Below are 18541 nucleotides of genomic sequence, written 5' to 3'. Positions count from 1 at the left end.
AAAGATTTTTAATATTTGCTTTAATGTTTTCTCATTTTTTCAGCTTTTTTTCTTTTTCTATGATCGTTATTTTAATTTGTTGTTTCTTTTAGCGGAACTAAGGTCCACGAGTTGTATTGCAATGCACCCTTAGTTACCATGTTTTTTAATATCTATTATGTATTTTTATTTAACTGCACAAGATAATTTTTTATTATTTTATTACATTTATAAAAGAAAAGTTATTACTGGGAAACCATTTACATGCACATAACAAAACGTCATGAAGCAAGATTCGTTGATGCCTATCCGCCTCAGAATCCAATCAACCTAGTTCCCAGTGCTTTCTTATATATAGGCTGAGAAGCCTGATTTCTGTTCAATGCCTTTAGAGATTTCACAAATTAATTATCCTCACAAGCTGAGATATCCATGTAAGGTTTTTAAATAAAATAAGGCTTACTTTGTTAATTATATCCATTATATTTTAGTAGGTCACGTGCAAAGGCAGTGCTTATATTTTATGCATATTTAGTCGATAAAGTATTAAATTCGGCCTGCGTAATTCCGGACGACTAAGCAAACCTAAACGACCTGCTGAAAAGAACGAAAAGATAAATTTAAAAATAATCTTTTTTAACCCAAACCCGGCTCTCTTTTCTGACCATTCAGGCTCAAAATGCAACCGCTTACATCGCAAAAACTAATTGACGTCTTTTGGTGCGAGTTAATTGGTGATGTTTTGGTGGTCTAGTTAGTATCTGTTTCACAGTCGAGTAGATTTTAGGGCAGAAATTAGCGCCGGAACATAAAAAATGTTGTAAAAAAATAAAACTGGTCAAATTGTGTGATCAAGCATTAGATTCACATTTATCGGTTTGTTATTAAAAGAAGCCTCTGTATGACATGTTGCCTGATGAAATGCAAGAAGAAGTACACTGAATCAAAATCAAGTAAATCAAGTACACTGCATCCTCTATTTTACGTATTCTCTATAGATCTCAAGCAGGAGGTTTGAAATTAGTTAAAAAGATGACATCTACAAACTCAATACGATGAAACTATCTGCAGACATCCTGCATAACAAACGCTTCTCTCAGAAGCGTGTGGATGACCATTACACTCTCATGACAAAACCTATCAACGGACAGTTTATAGCGAACACCTCTCCATAGCCGACTTTGTTTTAGGTACTAAATTTACATTACTCCCTTAAACTTACCATTCTATAGCGGACACACCCAGAAGTGGAATAAATTAAACAACTTTTGTAAGAAGTCTGTTTGTGTTTTTCGTAAGACAGTACTGTGCAACTTTAAAATATTTTCTGCGCTAAGAGAAATTAAAATCTCAAAGTTTTTTGACGCAATATAAACTAATTTGGGAAGAACTTTTACGTAACGGACACTTTTTGGTAGACACTTTTTTTGGTCCCAAGGGTATCTGTTATGGGGAGGTTTCACTGCAATTAATAATGTCTTAAAGTCATACATTCACCCACCCACCCACCTACCAACGCCAGCAACGTCATTGTTCCAAAAATGCAAAACACAAGGTTTTAGGGTCTTGGAAGTAGAGATACAAAAGAATAACATAGCTTTCACCTTTACCTCTTGCATATTGATGCTCTCTCGTGTGTTGATTTTTCAAAGAAAAACAATGAATTATTGCAATATTGTATTTAATTGAAAATACACCGCACGATTCATGAAGCAGTATCTTCATTGCCACATTGCTTAAACTTATTCATGATTCTGCTTTTAGGCTCAGCGTGCTAGAGTAGTATTTAAACAACAAAAAGTTTAAAATAAAAATAAAATTTGCAACTAAATTAAGGAATCTTAAAACATTTTTTTTGTAGATTTTCATCTTTTCTTAAGGGTTTTCAAAAGTCAAACTTTTACGAAAGAAACATTATCCACCAAAAAGCGTCACATTGACGTGTCTTGAGTATGTACGTTGCCCCTTTTATCAAGCTGAATGACTGCTATATTTTAAAAGAGAACGTTTCGCTATAACGTTGAAGAAGAATTGCAATGCAGCCATGTTATATTAGTTGTCGCCATATTTGATGACGCCACTTTAAATCAACTGACGTCAAATTTGTTGTCATAAAAAACCACAATCATTATAGTTTAATTGTGAAACTTTCACGATGGGTAAACGCAAGGTGAATAAGAATCAATATAAAAACAAATCAAATAAACAAGTTATTAACAACCAGCTTGTACAAAATAAGTCTGACGCTGAAGCAAAACAAAGCAGTGCGACAGACATTACCATTTTAAAGAAAGATGCAACAATAGTCGCAGATGAAGAGAAACTTAACGTTGCATCTAATCAGGTGAGTTTTTCTCTTCTGGTATTGAAATATACAGTTGAGGTTTTCTGATTGAGATAAGATTTGTTCGTGAATTTATGTTTCCTTTGTGTTTTAAATTGGTACAATTTTACCATAAGGCTAGTGATATCACATAACTACATCTTCATTAAAAAAGATGTTCATTGATAAACAATGAAAGTCTTTGTTGTTGTTTTGTTAGAAAATGGAAGACGATATTGTTATTGCTGTTATGACGAAACAGCTGAATTGTAACACTGCAATTATTATATCATTAAAAAATGATATAGCAAATCAAGTGATTGACATTGAAGCCAAAGATGCAACCATAGCTGCAATGAAAATTGACCAGCAAAGGTTGAATTCAGTTCATGATGCGATTTCAGTACAGAATAGCATTCTTGAGAAGGAACTGGCTCATGCAAAACTTGGAAATGAATCCGTCAATGAGCAGTTGTTAAAGATGAATCAACAAAATGCGTATTTAAGTACAACTGTTGAAGATTATAAAAAGAAAATTGAAGCTGCAGAATCGCGTAATAAATCTTTGGAACTCCAGCTTTTGGAGTCAACCCGAAATGTTAAGGCTTATGAAGATGAATGCGCGCATCTTCTGGATGAGATAGCACTTCTTAAGCAAAAGAATGAAAAGCAGCTTCTAGAAGTTGGGGATTTAAAGTCAACAATATCAAAATACAAAAACAATATGGCGATGAAAGATAAGGAATTGGTTTATATGAAAGAAAAGGAAGGGAAAACCTGCCAAGAAAATGAAAGCACTATTGCGAAGCTCCTTGCAGAGCATGCAATTAAAATATCTCTTTTGAAGTTGCAGCTTGAAGATGAGCATTGCCAAAGAGAGAATAGCATTTCAAAATTATCGAAAGAAATGATCTGTAAAGAAACACAGGTTACTAAGCTTCAACAACAAAATTGCAATCTGGAAGCTAATCTGAAATCTTTAAAAGAAAGATTTCACGAATCAAATGCGTCAACACAGGACATAGTTGGGCATTTTATGACAGACATTGAAAGGAAATATTCAACAAAATGTTTCTACCAATCGAGAATCAAATGCTCGACCGTCACATCTCGTCTGCAGTTGATAATGGACAAGATAAATGATGAATTCTCAATATGTAATTGAGATTTTAAAAAACATTTTTATTATTTTACTGTTTTTGTTTTTTTGTTTTTCTTGAAACTAATAACGCGTACTTGTTGTCATCGAAATGCGTATTTTCACCCCTTGTGTGACAACAAAATGCGAGTTTGACCCAAGCGAAACAAGTAGACCGGTACCTTTCTATACAAAATGCTACTGAGTTAAATTAACCAAGTTCGTTATACAGGACCAACGAATTGATTTGGAAAGTGGAGAGGCCAACATAGTCACTAGGAAGATTTCACCATAGTTGGAGATTCCACCATGGTAGTAGGCTCCACGATGTGTGAAGGTTCCACCATGGTTGGAGGTTCCACCATGGTTGGAGGTTCCATCATGGTTAGAGGTTCCATCATGGTTGGGAGTTTAACAATAATTGGAGGTGGCTTGAAAAATGTTTTAAAATTAAGGACCTCCAAATTTACAGACACTATCTAAATTCTTAAATTTAACTGTGTTAGAATAAAAAAATAATTGTTAACATGCCATCTTAAACGAGTGTTAGTCAGTCTTAGCCTTGTTTATCATTCCAACAAACATGCGATGGTGTTTTGTTTCAAAAGGGAAATCAAGCACTTGGATTGGCCGGAGAATGCAAATCGTAAATTATTTAATTTTCCCACAGATGAATCTAAATCTACGAAAAATTTCGGGTTTCTACGGACTACCATTTTGAGACAAATAAAGGGAGGAACTAAATATCGCTAAGCCCCTCCTTCTATAAACTCCCACGTGACCCACTTCTTTTAATGGAAACAATCGGATATTTTTCTGTTAGTAATTATCCCAGCAACTGACTGACAACAATTTATAACTATTTCGTCCAGGAATATAAATCAAATTGCAAGAAAAAAACATTTGCACATTTCGAAAAGAAATTCACCATTTGGCTACTTGTGTGTTAAATTTTCCTCTCAGTATAAAAACAGAGTCATTATATTTTCCAGTAATAGGCTTACAAAATTAGTTAAGCAACCCTCCAATAAGCCCCACCCTAAAAATTATTTGTGACAAATAAACTGCCGGGGCTTAATGGAGGATTCATAGTAAGTTTTACATGGTCGTAATAAAAAACTTCGAGTTAGTAAGTTCACTGGATATTCATACCTTGTTCTTCATTTAATACGAAGTTCACGTATTAATGTGCTTTGTTTTAATATTTAATTGGTCTTTATTATTCTTATACGCCGATGATGATATATTTGATGATGAGTTATCTTGAAGAGCAGAAGAGAAATTTGTGATTCGTAACCATCTTTTAAATTATGCAAACCATTAAAGTTGCTAAGCTACCTACAGTTCCTGATTATTACCAACTGAAAGGTACTTGAATGTATGTTATGGTTCAGTAAAGTAAGGAAAATGAACGAAAAAATTGACTTTTTTCGAATCACGTTGGTATATCTTGCCTTTGTTGCAGTCAACTGTAGGGAGAATTTGACCATTTTCAAAGTCGGAAGTAACGTTATGTTAAACAGAACTTCAATTGGTAAAGTTACCGTTAGTAATTACAAGAAATGTTTCTCTCATTGCCTTTACATGGATTCCTGCAAATCGTTAAATATATACCGTGGAGAAAATAGCTACACTTGCTATTTCCAATCGAAAAATAGGTGTTTGATTGGTTTAACTGAAGCAACCAACTTTTCATTTTACGACACTCAAGTGTCATGTCAATTTCAATTGCGACTTTTAGCAGGAAATCAACAATGTGTGAGAAACAAAGATAATCGACTTGTCATTGGCAGTTGCGAATTGTCTAGTTATTCATTGTTTACGCTTATTAATGGAATGATCTGGATGAACGGTGGGTACTGCGTTCGACCAGAAAATGACGCTTTTGCTATAAGAGTTGAACTCGTTCTAGATCACTGTCAAAATGCTCCTGCTTTTCAGATTGTTGGGGATGAAACGCGGTTTGTGCTCCAACTTGTTCATTACCCTACACTGTGCGTGCATCCTTTAGGCGGGGGGACGAAAATAAATACAGTTAATGAACCGTTGGTAATATACAATACTTGTTGGTACAAGGCTCATACGACATATGAACTCGTTTATTTTCCATAAAATTTCAAAACGTTTCCACCCTGTATAAATGTAGATTACCTGTTAACCCTAACCTGTATTTGTCGACTTTTGACAAACCTTTTTGGCTATTGTATTTCAGGAAAGTCAAATTGTAAACGAGTTCCGAAAAAGCACAGATGATTTGTTTAAAATATTTAAATATGTTTGTTGTAAATACGATTAAACGAACATTTTCACTTCATATTTTTCTTGTAAATGCACCATACTAAATTTTCTTTCCAACATAAGCGTACTCTGTTAAACTTCTCGTTTCTGCAACGTTAGAGGTAATGGCGTGAGCAAAACGATCACCAATTGGGAAAGTATAGTTACTCTGTATTAAAAAAATATGATTTAAAGAAACATGATCATGTTCCCTTAACAAGTACATACAGTACAAAGTATGATTTAACTCTCATAAAAAATCGTCTACTAAGTACACGATACTGAATACTGTCAAATGTTTTCGCGCGAAATGGTTAAACTGAAAAAATGAAAGAGCAAATTTGTTTTGTTAAAAAGGGATCTAATATCTTTTCATATAACAGACTAATTAAAAAAACGTCGCTTTTATCATTCAGAAGATTTTCTATTGGTATCATGAGTTTCATATAAACCTTAACAAGTAACATTTTCATTTTTTTTTAATATTGATTGCGGAGCAGACGTAATGTAATGGAAACTTTTCAGTACCGTAGGTGTCTCACACAATAAGGAGTTGCTGCTTGTTACTAATGTATTTAAAAGTTTGTGGACAAAAGCGATAGAAAAAAATGGTTATAGCACCAAAAATATGTGAAATTGAAGATCATGTGCGAGTTCTTTCTTTTAAGCTAATTACACATAGAAATAATATTTTCCACGAATAGTCCTGATACCTTGAAGTAATAGAAAAATCTAAACAATTGTCCACTAGTTGGAATTTTAAAAGATTCTTGTGAAAAATATTTTTTTTTTCTTTGCGTTCAAATGATCGTACTACCCTTGAGTTGGTGACAAGAAAAGTAAATCAAGCAGCAACCAATGTTGTTTTCTTGCTTGAAACACAGTTTGTTGAGAGTATCCAAGTCATACCAAAAACACGACACGTTATTAATAATCTATATTATAATGCCCGTATACGTCCGTCCGTCCGTCCGTCCGTCCGTCCGTCCGTCCGTCCGTCCGTCCGCCCGTCCGTCTGTCCGTCTGTCTGTCACACAAAATTGTAGCTTAGCTGCGCAATAGCGAGAAGCATGCAATGCGGTATAAAAAGGACGGGCGAACCCGTGGATTTTCCACGGGCTAACGACTAGTCTATATTAAAATACCCGTATACGTCTGTCTGTCACGCAAAATGGTGGCTTACAGGGGCGGATCTAGGATTTTTTTCTGGTTAGGCAAAATTTCATAGATTTTTTGGCAAAGTAATGTCAAGGGTTGTGGTGTTGTACGAGGTAAATCGGCCGTTTTGTGTTTTTGCTGTAAAAGGAACTAAAATTTTCCCAAAAGTAAGGTTTTTAGTTATTAAGAATCCTTCTAGATTAGAAACGAAAGTTTCTTTATAGCCAAACAAATAACAGTAACCCCCGTAGTTTTACCACTTTATCCTTGTTAAAACATGCGGATGGAAAATGCGTCTGGTTAGCAAATTCGATTTGAAACAGGGTTAGCGTTTCCATAATTTCTTTGAATCACATATTGGTATTAAGTATCTTAGCATCTTTTTTCGTTTTGCGCACATAATACGAGTACAAGTAATAAGTTGGGGATTTGCTTCATTTCAAAACATGCAATAAGTCTAATAACTAACAATACAACAAAAAATTACATTACAAGACAATTTTAGGAATAGATAGTCAACAGTAGTGCAACGTAGAAATATTGTTTGGAAAATTATAGTCTGTGGTAACAACCTGCAAATGCACAAAGAAAACCAGCATATAAAAGAATGAAAGATTTCCAGTTAGACTTACAGTGTAAGATCGCAACATATAATAAACGTGTACAAAAAGTATATAGTAATCACCTCTTCATGAAGTTAATACAGTTTAGCATTAGGGTTACTGGTGTAGTTTTGCACCAATTTCTATTAAGCATTAATTTTAATGCTATGAAATTCCCACAAGAGAAAGGCAGTTTATTAAGCCAGAAAAGAGTTAGAAATTAGAAAAATAACATCAAAACATTTAAGATGTCTCATATTATTTACCCTTACATGTCCCTGTCAACTATGTTTAAAAAATATTTTAATACTGTAAAATCTTTAAGAAAGTTTTAGTAACTATAAGCCAATTATGAAGATTCTCATATAAAAAGCAACATATATACAAATCCTACTCATATCCATAAGTTGACATGACATTTTGTTAGTTTACAGTCTGTAACAGAACGTTTTTTAACATGCAATTCTTGTTTCGATCTGTATATGTTTTACGTGAAAATCATTTCTATGATTTACTTGAATATTCACAAGTTATTTTGATTGATTTTTTTCACCAACTTTGTGGATTATACCAGATATATATCCATTGTTTACAGTTTTCCAATATTATAAGGATTCAGAACAAATCTTCTGTGTTATTTACTTGAATATTCATCATAGGTACCAGGGTGACATCAAAATACAAGTTATTTTGATTGATTTTTTTCACCTTCTTAGTTCCTCTTATGAAACACAACTTTGTGGATTATACCAGATATATATCCATTGTTTACAGTTTTCCAATATTATAAGGATTCAGAACAAATCTTCTGTGTTATTTACTTGAATATTCATCATAGGTACCAGGGTGACATCAAAATACAAGTTATTTTGATTGATTTTTTTCACCTTCTTAGTTCCTCTTATGAAACACAACTTTGTGGATTATACCAGATATATATCCATTGTTTACAGTTTTCCAATATTATAAGGATTCAGAACAAATCTTCTGTGTTATTTACTTGAATATTCATCATAGGTACCAGGGTGACATCAAAATACAAGTTATTTTGATTGATTTTTTTCACCTTCTTTGTTCCTCTTATGAAACACAACTTTGTGGATTATACCAGATATATATCCATTGTTTACAGTTTTCCAATATTATAAGGATTCAGAACAAATCTTCTGTGTTATTTACTTGAATATTCATCATAGGTACCAGGGTGACATCAAAATACAAGTTATTTTGATTGATTTTTTTCACCTTCTTTGTTCCTCTTATGAAACACAACTTTGTGGATTATACCAGATATATATCCATTGTTTACAGTTTTCCAATATTATAAGGATTAACAAATCTGTGTTCTTTTAATTGATGGTGATTTTCATTGTCAGAAGAATATTCATCTTAGGTACCAGGGTGACATCAAAATATCTTATCCTAAAACAAAATTATATCAATGTATTGCTCAGCAAGATGAGAATAAGAAATATTATAAAACAAACTTGGACTATTCTTAGATTAGGTATTGCTTCATTCTTTTGTTTTTAGCAATATTATTACAATTAAAAGTAACATGGGAAAGTCAAAGAGATCTTCTCGTGTTCTTAAAAGTTTTAAAATGAGCAGTGGGATGTTGCATATAAAATGCACTGTTTAAAAGTTCCCACAAAGTCAAAGTTCTTAGGGACAATCACAATAAAAAAGTATATGCTAAGCGTATAAATTTGGCGGTGGGACGAGGTAGAATCCTTTGACGTTTAATTATATCTCATACTGTATACATCGATTTCTTAGAGAACAGAAAGAATTAATAACTTTTAGTGTCTACCTGCTTAGCAGGGACACATGGATGAGTGCTTATGGTTTCAAGGACTAGAAGGGTTCGCGCAACTAAGCCTTAGTTGCGCGAACCCGTGGATTTTTCCACGGGCTAACAACTAGTAAGTATTGAATATTTAATATTGAATATTGAACATTAAATAACTATTTGTAGATATATAGACAGATATAGATAGTAATATCATAAAAATCTTATTGAAAAATTTTCCGTGCGATTGCAGGAAATTTACAAATTTGTACAACTTTTAATTTTTACGCATATGTGCGCGAAAATAGCTTTTTTTTGGCGCACCATTTAAATACATTTAAAATTTTTTCAACTTTGTCGATTGGGAAGCATGAGAGAATTTCTAAATCGGATTTGTGACCTTTTTGATTATGCAAACATTTAAAGTTGCTAAGCTACCTACAATTCCTGATTATTACCAACTGAAAGGTACTTGAATAAATAAATTCACATATATGAAAATTGAAAAATTAATCTATGTTATGGTTCAGTAAAGTAAGAAAAATGAACGAAAAAATTGACTTTTTTCGAATCACGTTGGTATATCTTGCCTTTGTTGCAGTCAACTGTAGGGAGAATTTGACTATTTTCAAAGTCGGAAGTAACGTTATGTTAAACAGAACTTCAATTGGTAAAATTACCGTTAGTAATTACAAGAAATGTTTCTCTCATTGCCTTTACATGGATTCCTGCAAATCGTTAAATATATACCGTGGAGAAAATAGCTACACTTGCTATTTCCAATCGAAAAATAGGTGTTTGATTGGTTTAACTGAAGCAACCAACTTTTCATTTTACGACACTCAAGTGTCATGTCAATTTCAATTGCGACTTTTAGCAGGAAATCAACAATGTGTGAGAAACAAAGATAATCGACTTGTCATTGGCAGTTGCGAAGTGACTAGTTATTCGCTATTTACTCTTATCAATGGAACAGTCTGGATGAATGGTGGTTACTGCATCCGACCAGAAAATAACGCTTTTGTTAGCACAAGTATGCTCGTTCTAGATCACTGTCAAAATCCTCCTGCTTTTCAGATTAATGGGGATGAAAATCGGTTTATGATCCAACTTGTTCATTACTCTACACTGTGTGTGCATATTAAAGGCGGAGGAACGAAAATAAATGAAGTTGATCAACCGCTAACGGTTTACAAATTTTGTGGGCAAGAAATTCAGTCGACATATGAACTTGTTTATTTCCCATAAAATTTCAAAACGTTTTCACCCTCTATAAACGTAGACCACCTGTATTTGTCGACTTTTGACAGAAACATTTTGTTGCTGTGTTTAAGGAAAGTCGAATTGTAAACGAGTTCAGAAAAAGGACAGATGATTTAAAATATTTAAACATACTTGTTGTAAATACGATTAGACAAACATCTTGTAAATGCACCATACTAAATTTTCTTTAAGCGTACTCTATTAAAGTTTATATCGTTCCTGCGATGTTAGAGGTAATGGCGTGAGCAAAACGATCACCGATTGGGAAAGTTAGAGTTACTTTGTTTTAAAAAAAATATGATTTAAAGAAACAGGAACATGTTTCCCTTTATAAATTACATACAGTACAAAGTATGATTTAACTCTCATAAAAAACCTCTATATAGCACACACTTGTTACAATAGAGCGGACAATGTGAACATTCCCTTTCAAAGTGGAAATATTAAAAAAATTTTGGGACAACTAAGTACACGATAATGAAGAGTGTACTGTACTGTTTGACCATTTCGGGTGAACAAATTCGTTCGCGCGAAATGGTCAAACTGAAAAAAGAAAGAGAAAATTTATATCTGCTTAACTTTTATATACCTAATAAACATTTTTTTATCTTTTTAATAAAGATTGCAGAGCATCGTTTTTTATAATACGTGACGTAATAGAAAAATATCCTGCACCGTGTCTGTCTCACACAAAAAAGAGTGGCTGCTTGTGACAAATGTATTTAGCTAAAGGGCAGTGGAAAGACGCGGTAAAGAAAAAGTTGAATAAAGAAAACTGGAAAATGGTTATAGTAACAAACAATATGACCCAAAATTTTCAGCCTTTTGACTTGATGGTTAACAGAAGCGCTAAATGCGCACTTTTGACATAAAACACAGCAATGGGTCACAGAAGAAGTCTAAAAAATAGATGCAAAACAGTATGAAGCCAGAGAAGTTAAGATAGATTAAGATAGAACTGCTTTTAGACCACAGATAGCTAAGTTAAAATCAGATTGGTGAAAATGACGCAAAAAATAAATAATTATTTTGGCAACCTCGGGCACCCAGGGCCTGTAGGGTTTTTTGATGTGAAAATGTAACAAGGCCCTGGGTTCAAAGTTGTTGTTTTGGTTGGCGTGTAAAATTGCGCCGGCATGCTTAACATTTAGAAGTAAGGATCAGGTACGCCCTACAACATAAACGACACTGATTTTTTATTTTAGATTAGACTTTAATTTAGACTGATTTTTTAACTTAGAGTTTTCTCTTTGACTCACTATTTCCGCTTACTTTCATTAGGTTTATGAAGAATGTTAGAAAGAAATCGTTGTGTTTATTTTAAAATGCTGATGGTTTTCCACCTTAACAATTATATTACACCAAAAACCTGAGAAACAATAATAAGAATAAAGTGATTTGAGGTAAATTTTTTTCATATGATGGAACTAAAAGAAATTCTAGATTAAATAAAAATAGGAGGGAATTAACTTTCGCGAATAGCCTATTTCAATATATTTCAAGGGAATGAACTTTCGCGGTTAAGCCTTCTTAAATTTTTTCGTGGAGCCAATGTTGCAAAATCGCAGTCATCTTTTTTTGATCCAACATCAACAAAACTTATTCGGCCCACGCTACGCAAAATACTCTAGGAAAGTCGTGGCCACATTCACGATATCTATTTAACAACGTTTTATCACATACCTAAAGGGTCGTAACAACCATAGAAAAACATCCACTTGGCGCGAACCGTCTATAAACTGTATATGGAAACACAGATAAACATCTTTAAATTTTTCTCTTTTTTCTTTAAAGCATTTTTAGAACAATCTAGCTTATAGCTCCATAGAGCAGTTGATAGTACTTTGTTCAAATTTCAACTTGTTTTAGTTTAGCTTTTTATTAGTGCAAAAATTGTTCTAACTTATGTCTGCTACTAAACGTTTTTTTATTATTGTGTCTAGCTATATGGTGTCGCTAGATCTACCTATGTTCACTTGTCAGAATTTAAGATAAAGTCAGTTGTTGGCGCAGCCGGCAGATTTGCAAGCAGGCAGCCAGGACAAACCTGTAATAATTTTCTTTATTATATATAGATGAATTTCTTTGTTTACAGTTTTCAGCCATAGATAGTGGTTATAGTGTTCCGTACGATGTCATTCATTGTACGAAGTTGGGCTTTTTTGCCGTAGCGCTGAGAGTGACCATCCTCGTACAAAACTGACCATCTTCGTACAGCGGCGAATATCGTCAAAAAATGAAACTTTTATAATAAAATAATAACTTTTTTGAAATATCTTTTTTTCTTTTAAGTCATTTGCAAAAAAAGACATTTGTTTTACGATTTGGATGCCTCTTTGGAAAAATGCTAATATGTATATATATATTTATACTTTGTTTTATATTAACAGGGAATAAACAATGATGTTTTTGAAAAATGGTACTAGTGCTCGTAAGTATAAATTTGATCTCTTTGATTCAAATAAGGTTATATCAGGTATGATATTGTTATTGATTTCTTTTATTAACCTTATGGTAGTGACCTTTGAATTCTAATGCTATATTGAATTTTCGTGCGAAAAACCTGTAAATCACCCTTGTCCCCAGTGCCTTTGCGTGGCTTGTACGAAACTGTTTTTGTAAACATAGTTTTGTTAATAATTGAGTGAGAACGGAGAAGAACACAAAAAATTTCAATATTATTTTTTCTAACCTTTTAAGTTATTTCGATAAAGGAAAAGGTAGGTAAATTTCGAATCCTTTTTGAGTGCTTTTTCGAACGCACATTTTAAATTTACATTGAAACTTTTAACGCGTGTTTTTATGTTCAGCACAATGGAGACTGAAAAGAGATACATGGAAGAAAAATTTCAGGAATGGTTGGAAGTTGAAAGGACTAAACGGAATTCCGTAATAATGCCCGAACAGACTTATAAAACAATGGTAGATTTTCTATGTGGAAGAATAGACAACGTTCCACGTGCTATGAAAAGAAAATTGCGAAGAAAAAAATTCCAAGTGATGAGTTATCCTACACTTGGTATATCGGATGTTTTGTGCTCTCCATTTCCCGATGTAAGAACATTTTTATATATATCTAATTTTGGAAAAACTAAAGTCACAATTATTTTTTTTATAAACATTTCTACTTTTAAGAAATTTTGTTTCAGGCTCGGCATGGTCATATGGTGTTCTCAATTTTTGGATAGCTTCGGTCTAGATGTTCTTATGAGCTTAAGTTCTTAAGAAAGAAGGTTTATAAAATTGCCAACTCAAATAATTTTACGGTATTTTAGGGCGATTCTCCTCTGGGAAAATATCGTCGCGTAGCAACAGACCGACAGATGTTTCACATTATCAATAGAGTACACCGCCAAGAAGTTGGTCACCAAGGGGTTCATAAAACGTTTGAAAAGGTATTAGATTCTTCGAACAAACCTCGTTTGAAAGTAAGAGTCCACGGAATATGGGTGTGTCACTGATTTTTAATTGCTAACAATTTTAGATAGCACGCACCTATGATAACGTTACTAGAGACGCTGTTGGTGCTTATATAAAGCTTTGCACAACTTGCTGTCTGAAATCCAGTCAAATAAAGAAAGCTCCATTGAAGCCGATTATCACTACAGGATTCTTACAGCGTGTACAGGTATTTTTAATACTTTTTCACTTTGTTTGTGCTAGTTAGTAGTTTTTTTGTTACATTATACATGTCTTTCTTTAGATCGATCTGATTGCTATGTTATCCAAACCAGATGCCGATTACAACTACATTGGCCATGTCGTGGACCATTTTAGCAAATTCAGGATATTATTTCCAATGAAAGGGAAATCAGCAAATGAATTTGCTTCAAACTTTTTTAGAAGTTTTTTAGCGACTTTTGGGTTACCAAAAATTTTGCACTCTGATAACGGTGCCGAATTTATCAATCACGTAATGGATGCTGTAGCCGTGATATGGCCGGGTGAGGTGTCATTTGTTCATGGGAAACCGCGCCACTCGCAATCTCAAGGTCTGGTTGAACAAGGAAATAACACCATCCAAGTGATGATTAGTGCAAGAGAAAAAGAGTCCCAAACTTCAACGTGGTCAGAGTGGCTTCCAGAGATTCAATGTAAATGTAGTTATATCTATATCATTCTCGTCCCCAAATATCTTCAAATTCATCTCAAAGAGCTCTCTCTGGGGTCAAGAATTATATTTATATGTCACGATAGTCTTATTATGCCGTGTTCCCAAATAACTTTTCTTGAATCTTGCAGCTATTTTATTCACGCTATTACTTCTGTTTTAGTTATCATGAATGCTTCAATGGTGAGGAGTGTGAAAAAAACACCTTACGAAATTGTTTTTGGCCAGAAGCCAAATGGTTTGGGTCAAATTTCTTCAAGTGTACGGTCAGTGGAAGAGGATATTGTTCAAGATATCATAGAAGAAATGGAAGAAAATGGTGCACAAGATTTTGAAAATGCTGAAACTGTGGATTTTTTAAAGCACCCAAGTACAAGAAAATTATCGGATTGTTCGGAAGATGAGTTTGAAACAACATGTCCGAAAAGACAAAAACTCAGACAAAATGTTGTGGAGGAGGGTGTAAGAAACGCAGAAATGATGCGTAGAAAGTACAGCAATGGAAAAAGAATTAAAGTTGCTGATTTTCTGGAAGGGGATAATGTTTCTTTGACAATTCCAAAAGGTCTTAGAACATCTTCGGATTTAAAAAGATTGCCATGTGTGATTGTACACAAATCAGGTGGTAACCAACCAACATATAAACTCCTCTGTAGTGAAGGCACAATTCAACGGCGTTACACGGCATCCGCGTTGCAGCTGTACCCTCAACCAGTAAGATGTAAGTATCCTTCGGTTGATGAAATATCTTTGTCAGAAGCTGTTCGGAAAATCAACAAATTTCCAACAGTATTTTGCAGATGTCGAAAAGGACAATGTAAGAACAAGCAGTGCAAATGTTTTTTGGCATCACTGGATTGCACTTCACGTTGTCATCAAGGTGACTATTCAACATGTGTGAATCGCGGCATGCACAACGACAACATATCTGAGGAAAACCAGATACTACACTCAGACGGAAGCAAGTTACGTCAACTTCTACCTAACTTTGGTGGTTCAATTAAATACGAGAACGAAACGATCACATTCCATAACACTTGCGCTTTAGATACGTGGATGGCAGTGTTAAAAGCAGTTATAGTAACGAGACCAAGTATAACAGATGAAGTTACCGACAAAAACATACAACAGCTTTTTACGTTTGTGAAAAACGGTGCTTATGAAGCTGCTAAACTTCATACTGCTATTTATCGAAGAATAACACCAACCAACCAATGCTTGTCATTTTTTGGCGCAGAATACGAATGTATAATAAAAAACTTCGTTGCGCCATTCATGGAACATATTGTGGAGTCAGCTTGCAACAGTCCGCATTGTAGCATGAAACAATCGAGAGCCTGCTTCAACACATTTCCTTCGGCAACGGTGAAAAGTTCATTTGTCCATGATGTCCAAAAGTGGTTTCTTGAAGCAACAACGTCAGTTTGTGGAAAGAAAGTAAATCAGAACATATCTGACGAGTTTTCTTTCGTCGACGAAAACATAACAACAGGGTATATAGTACGCCAATATGTTCGTATTCGATGTTAAAAGTTATTAATTTTTTTAATTATGTTATTGTTTCCATAGGATAAAGAACAGATATTGTAATGGAAACAGAAAATACAAGGCCCGATTTTTTAAAAAGCTTCCTCAACTATTAGTTGTTGATGTTGCAGGCGATATTGACCCAATAGACATGGCTACCATTCCCGAACAATTACACATTCGGTTTTCCACAAATCAAGGAAATAGGTATTATCGAGGCCAAAGAATATCTTAAGTTCGGTTTGGATGTTTTTTAACTTTGAAAGAGGCCTTCTGAACATTTATAGAATGAGACGTATATTGATATATCCTTTAACCACGTAATTTTTTTTAAGATATGAGTTGGTTGCAATCACACTATGGAAGGGATCGCATTACACCGCAAAAATCAGGTTCAATGGCGTATGGTTATTCTATGATGGTATGTTGGATGTTATAGGAAAAACTTCACTCAAAGAATGTTTTCCGGGTTATACCCCAACATATTGCTTGTTCCTTGCGACACAACAACTCGCAGATATGAAAGGTATCTATCCTAATATCAATATTTTTGAAAGGATTACATTTATTTTTAGTACAATTTATACCTACTATATCCTTTTTTTTAATTTTAGCACCAACAGCACCAACGGACGAGCTTGAAAGTAGCCAAAACGATAACATACAGTTACCCGAAACTGGTAAGACATTTTTTTCCGCAAACAGAGATAAACTACAAAATCAGACGACAATTTCATTATATCCTTTTTTTATATAAAAATAGCTACTGTAATGGCCGACGAATCAGAGGACGGTGCTGAACCAGTTGCGTTTAAAGATATGAATGATGAAGAAAAATCTATCTTCATATTATCCTGTTTTACGCAAATTGAAATTGCTAAAGAATCTGTGTATGGAAACAGCTCGGTCCAATTGGATAATCTGAGATCTCCGTCTGAGGTGCCAGAAACTGTGGTGGATGAGTTGGTTGATATAACGCTAGTTAGGGATTTCTGCTCCAAAAAAGCATACAGCAAAATGGCAGCAACGATACAGGAAAAAAAACATGCGCCTTTGTGGAAATGCAGTCATTGCAGACGAAAAATTGGAAAAGGAAGATCAATTGCATGCGATCGCTGTCTTGTCTGGTGTCATTTTAAATGCTCCAAATTGGCTGTAAAACCCTTAGGGGACTGGTTTTGCGATCTATGTTTACATATTGCAAAAAAAGGTCAGTAAAGCTTCCCTGAGTTCCTACACAAAATTGTATAATTAACATGTACTATCAGTTTTCTTTTTTAACTTATATTCCAGATTTCCAGCAGCGTCAACAACAAAGAGAAGCAGGTATTTAAAAATTAATTATAAGCCTGATCGCAAACAATTTCATAATAATAATGAGATAGTTATACAACGATTACTTTCCTTTAATAGAGAAAGAAGTAGAAGACGAAGAAGAAAGGGAGAGGCAATGGAGGAGAGAGTTTTTGCCATTATTATACAAAAACGGTACCCTGGACTACCTGGTACAACAATCGAAGCTGCCTGAAGTAAATCCACTACTTTTGATTAAACGTTCTGGTAGCAAGTATCAAGCATTTTATAACGAAATACTGGCGAAAAAACATCCTCAATTTTATCAAAAACTGATGCGTCATTCGAACATTGCAGAGCCAACTGGAGTCATCACCAATTACATTCGGATGAAGTACCCGTGCGAATTCGATGTAGGGAGATTATCCCTAAACCGCATTCAGTTTTTGTTGGTGGAAATTATTGATAGAGTAAATAAAAAAAGCGATGTAAAGACCATAAATGATAATATATAGTAGTCTTCATCTGTTTCTTGGTGTTTTAAGTTGTACGAAGTTGGTATGGATAAAAAAAAATTCAAGTTAAGTAGAAGAAGTGAAGTAGGCCCAACCTCGTACACAGTTTTTTAAGTTGTACGAAGTTGGTATGGATCAAAAAATTCAAGTTTAAGTAGAAGAAGTGAAGTAGGCCCAACCTCGTACACAGTTTTTTAAGTTGTACGAAGTTGGTATGGATCAAAAAATTCAAGTTTAAGTAGAAGAAGTGAAGTAGGCCCAACCTCCTACACAGTTTTTTAAGTTGTACGAAGTTGGTATGGATCAAAAAATTCAAGTTTAAGTAGAAGAAGTGAAGTAGGCCCAACCTCGTACACAGTTTTTTAAGTTGTACGAAGTTGGTATGGATCAAAAAATTCAAGTTTAAGTAGAAGAAGTGAAGTAGGCCCAACCTCGTACACAGTTTTTTAAGTTGTACGAAGTTGGTATGGATCAAAAAATTCAAGTTTAAGTAGAAGAAGTGAAGTAGGCCCAACCTCGTACACAGTTTTTTAAGTTGTACGAAGTTGGTATGGATCAAGAAA

At 34.0% G+C, this 18541-nt stretch overlaps 2 protein-coding genes across 2 annotated transcripts; both read left to right on the top strand.

The window, feature by feature from the left end:
• Positions 1-985: 985 nt before the first annotated feature.
• On the top strand, positions 986-3495 carry LOC130629013 (uncharacterized). The gene is made up of 2 exons (XM_057442102.1): positions 986-2323; positions 2523-3495. Exons 1-2 carry the CDS (start codon positions 2135-2137, stop codon positions 3465-3467), a joined length of 1134 nt encoding a protein of 377 aa, XP_057298085.1. The 5' UTR covers positions 986-2134; the 3' UTR covers positions 3468-3495.
• Positions 3496-12651: 9156 nt separating this feature from the next.
• On the top strand, positions 12652-17978 carry LOC130629226 (uncharacterized). The gene is made up of 12 exons (XM_057442365.1): positions 12652-12963; positions 13343-13586; positions 13808-13927; positions 14017-14160; positions 14236-14626; positions 14807-16136; positions 16213-16377; positions 16506-16696; positions 16785-16850; positions 16934-17380; positions 17464-17496; positions 17584-17978. Exons 2-12 carry the CDS (start codon positions 13347-13349, stop codon positions 17976-17978), a joined length of 3522 nt encoding a protein of 1173 aa, XP_057298348.1. The 5' UTR covers positions 12652-12963; positions 13343-13346.
• Positions 17979-18541: the final 563 nt, after the last annotated feature.

Source organism: Hydractinia symbiolongicarpus, chromosome 15 (genome assembly GCF_029227915.1).
Source record: "Hydractinia symbiolongicarpus strain clone_291-10 chromosome 15, HSymV2.1, whole genome shotgun sequence".
In the NCBI taxonomy this organism is placed as follows: domain Eukaryota; kingdom Metazoa; phylum Cnidaria; class Hydrozoa; order Anthoathecata; family Hydractiniidae; genus Hydractinia; species Hydractinia symbiolongicarpus.
Note: the sequence above shows the minus strand (reverse complement) of the source record. Positions and strands in the feature narration are given on the sequence as shown.

Bases quoted from the DNA above. Each gene is read 5' to 3' on its own strand.
- LOC130629013 (XM_057442102.1), top strand. From the start codon at position 2,135: ATGGGTAAACGCAAGGTGAATAAGAATCAATATAAAAACAAATCAAAT. The intron at 2,324-2,522 runs GTGAGTTTTTCT...TTGTTTTGTTAG, and splicing joins TTAACGTTGCATCTAATCAG to AAAATGGAAGACGATATTGT.
- LOC130629226 (XM_057442365.1), top strand. From the start codon at position 13,347: ATGGAGACTGAAAAGAGATACATGGAAGAAAAATTTCAGGAATGGTTG. The intron at 13,928-14,016 runs GTATTAGATTCT...TAACAATTTTAG, and splicing joins TTCATAAAACGTTTGAAAAG to ATAGCACGCACCTATGATAA. The intron at 17,381-17,463 runs GTCAGTAAAGCT...CTTATATTCCAG, and splicing joins TTTACATATTGCAAAAAAAG to ATTTCCAGCAGCGTCAACAA.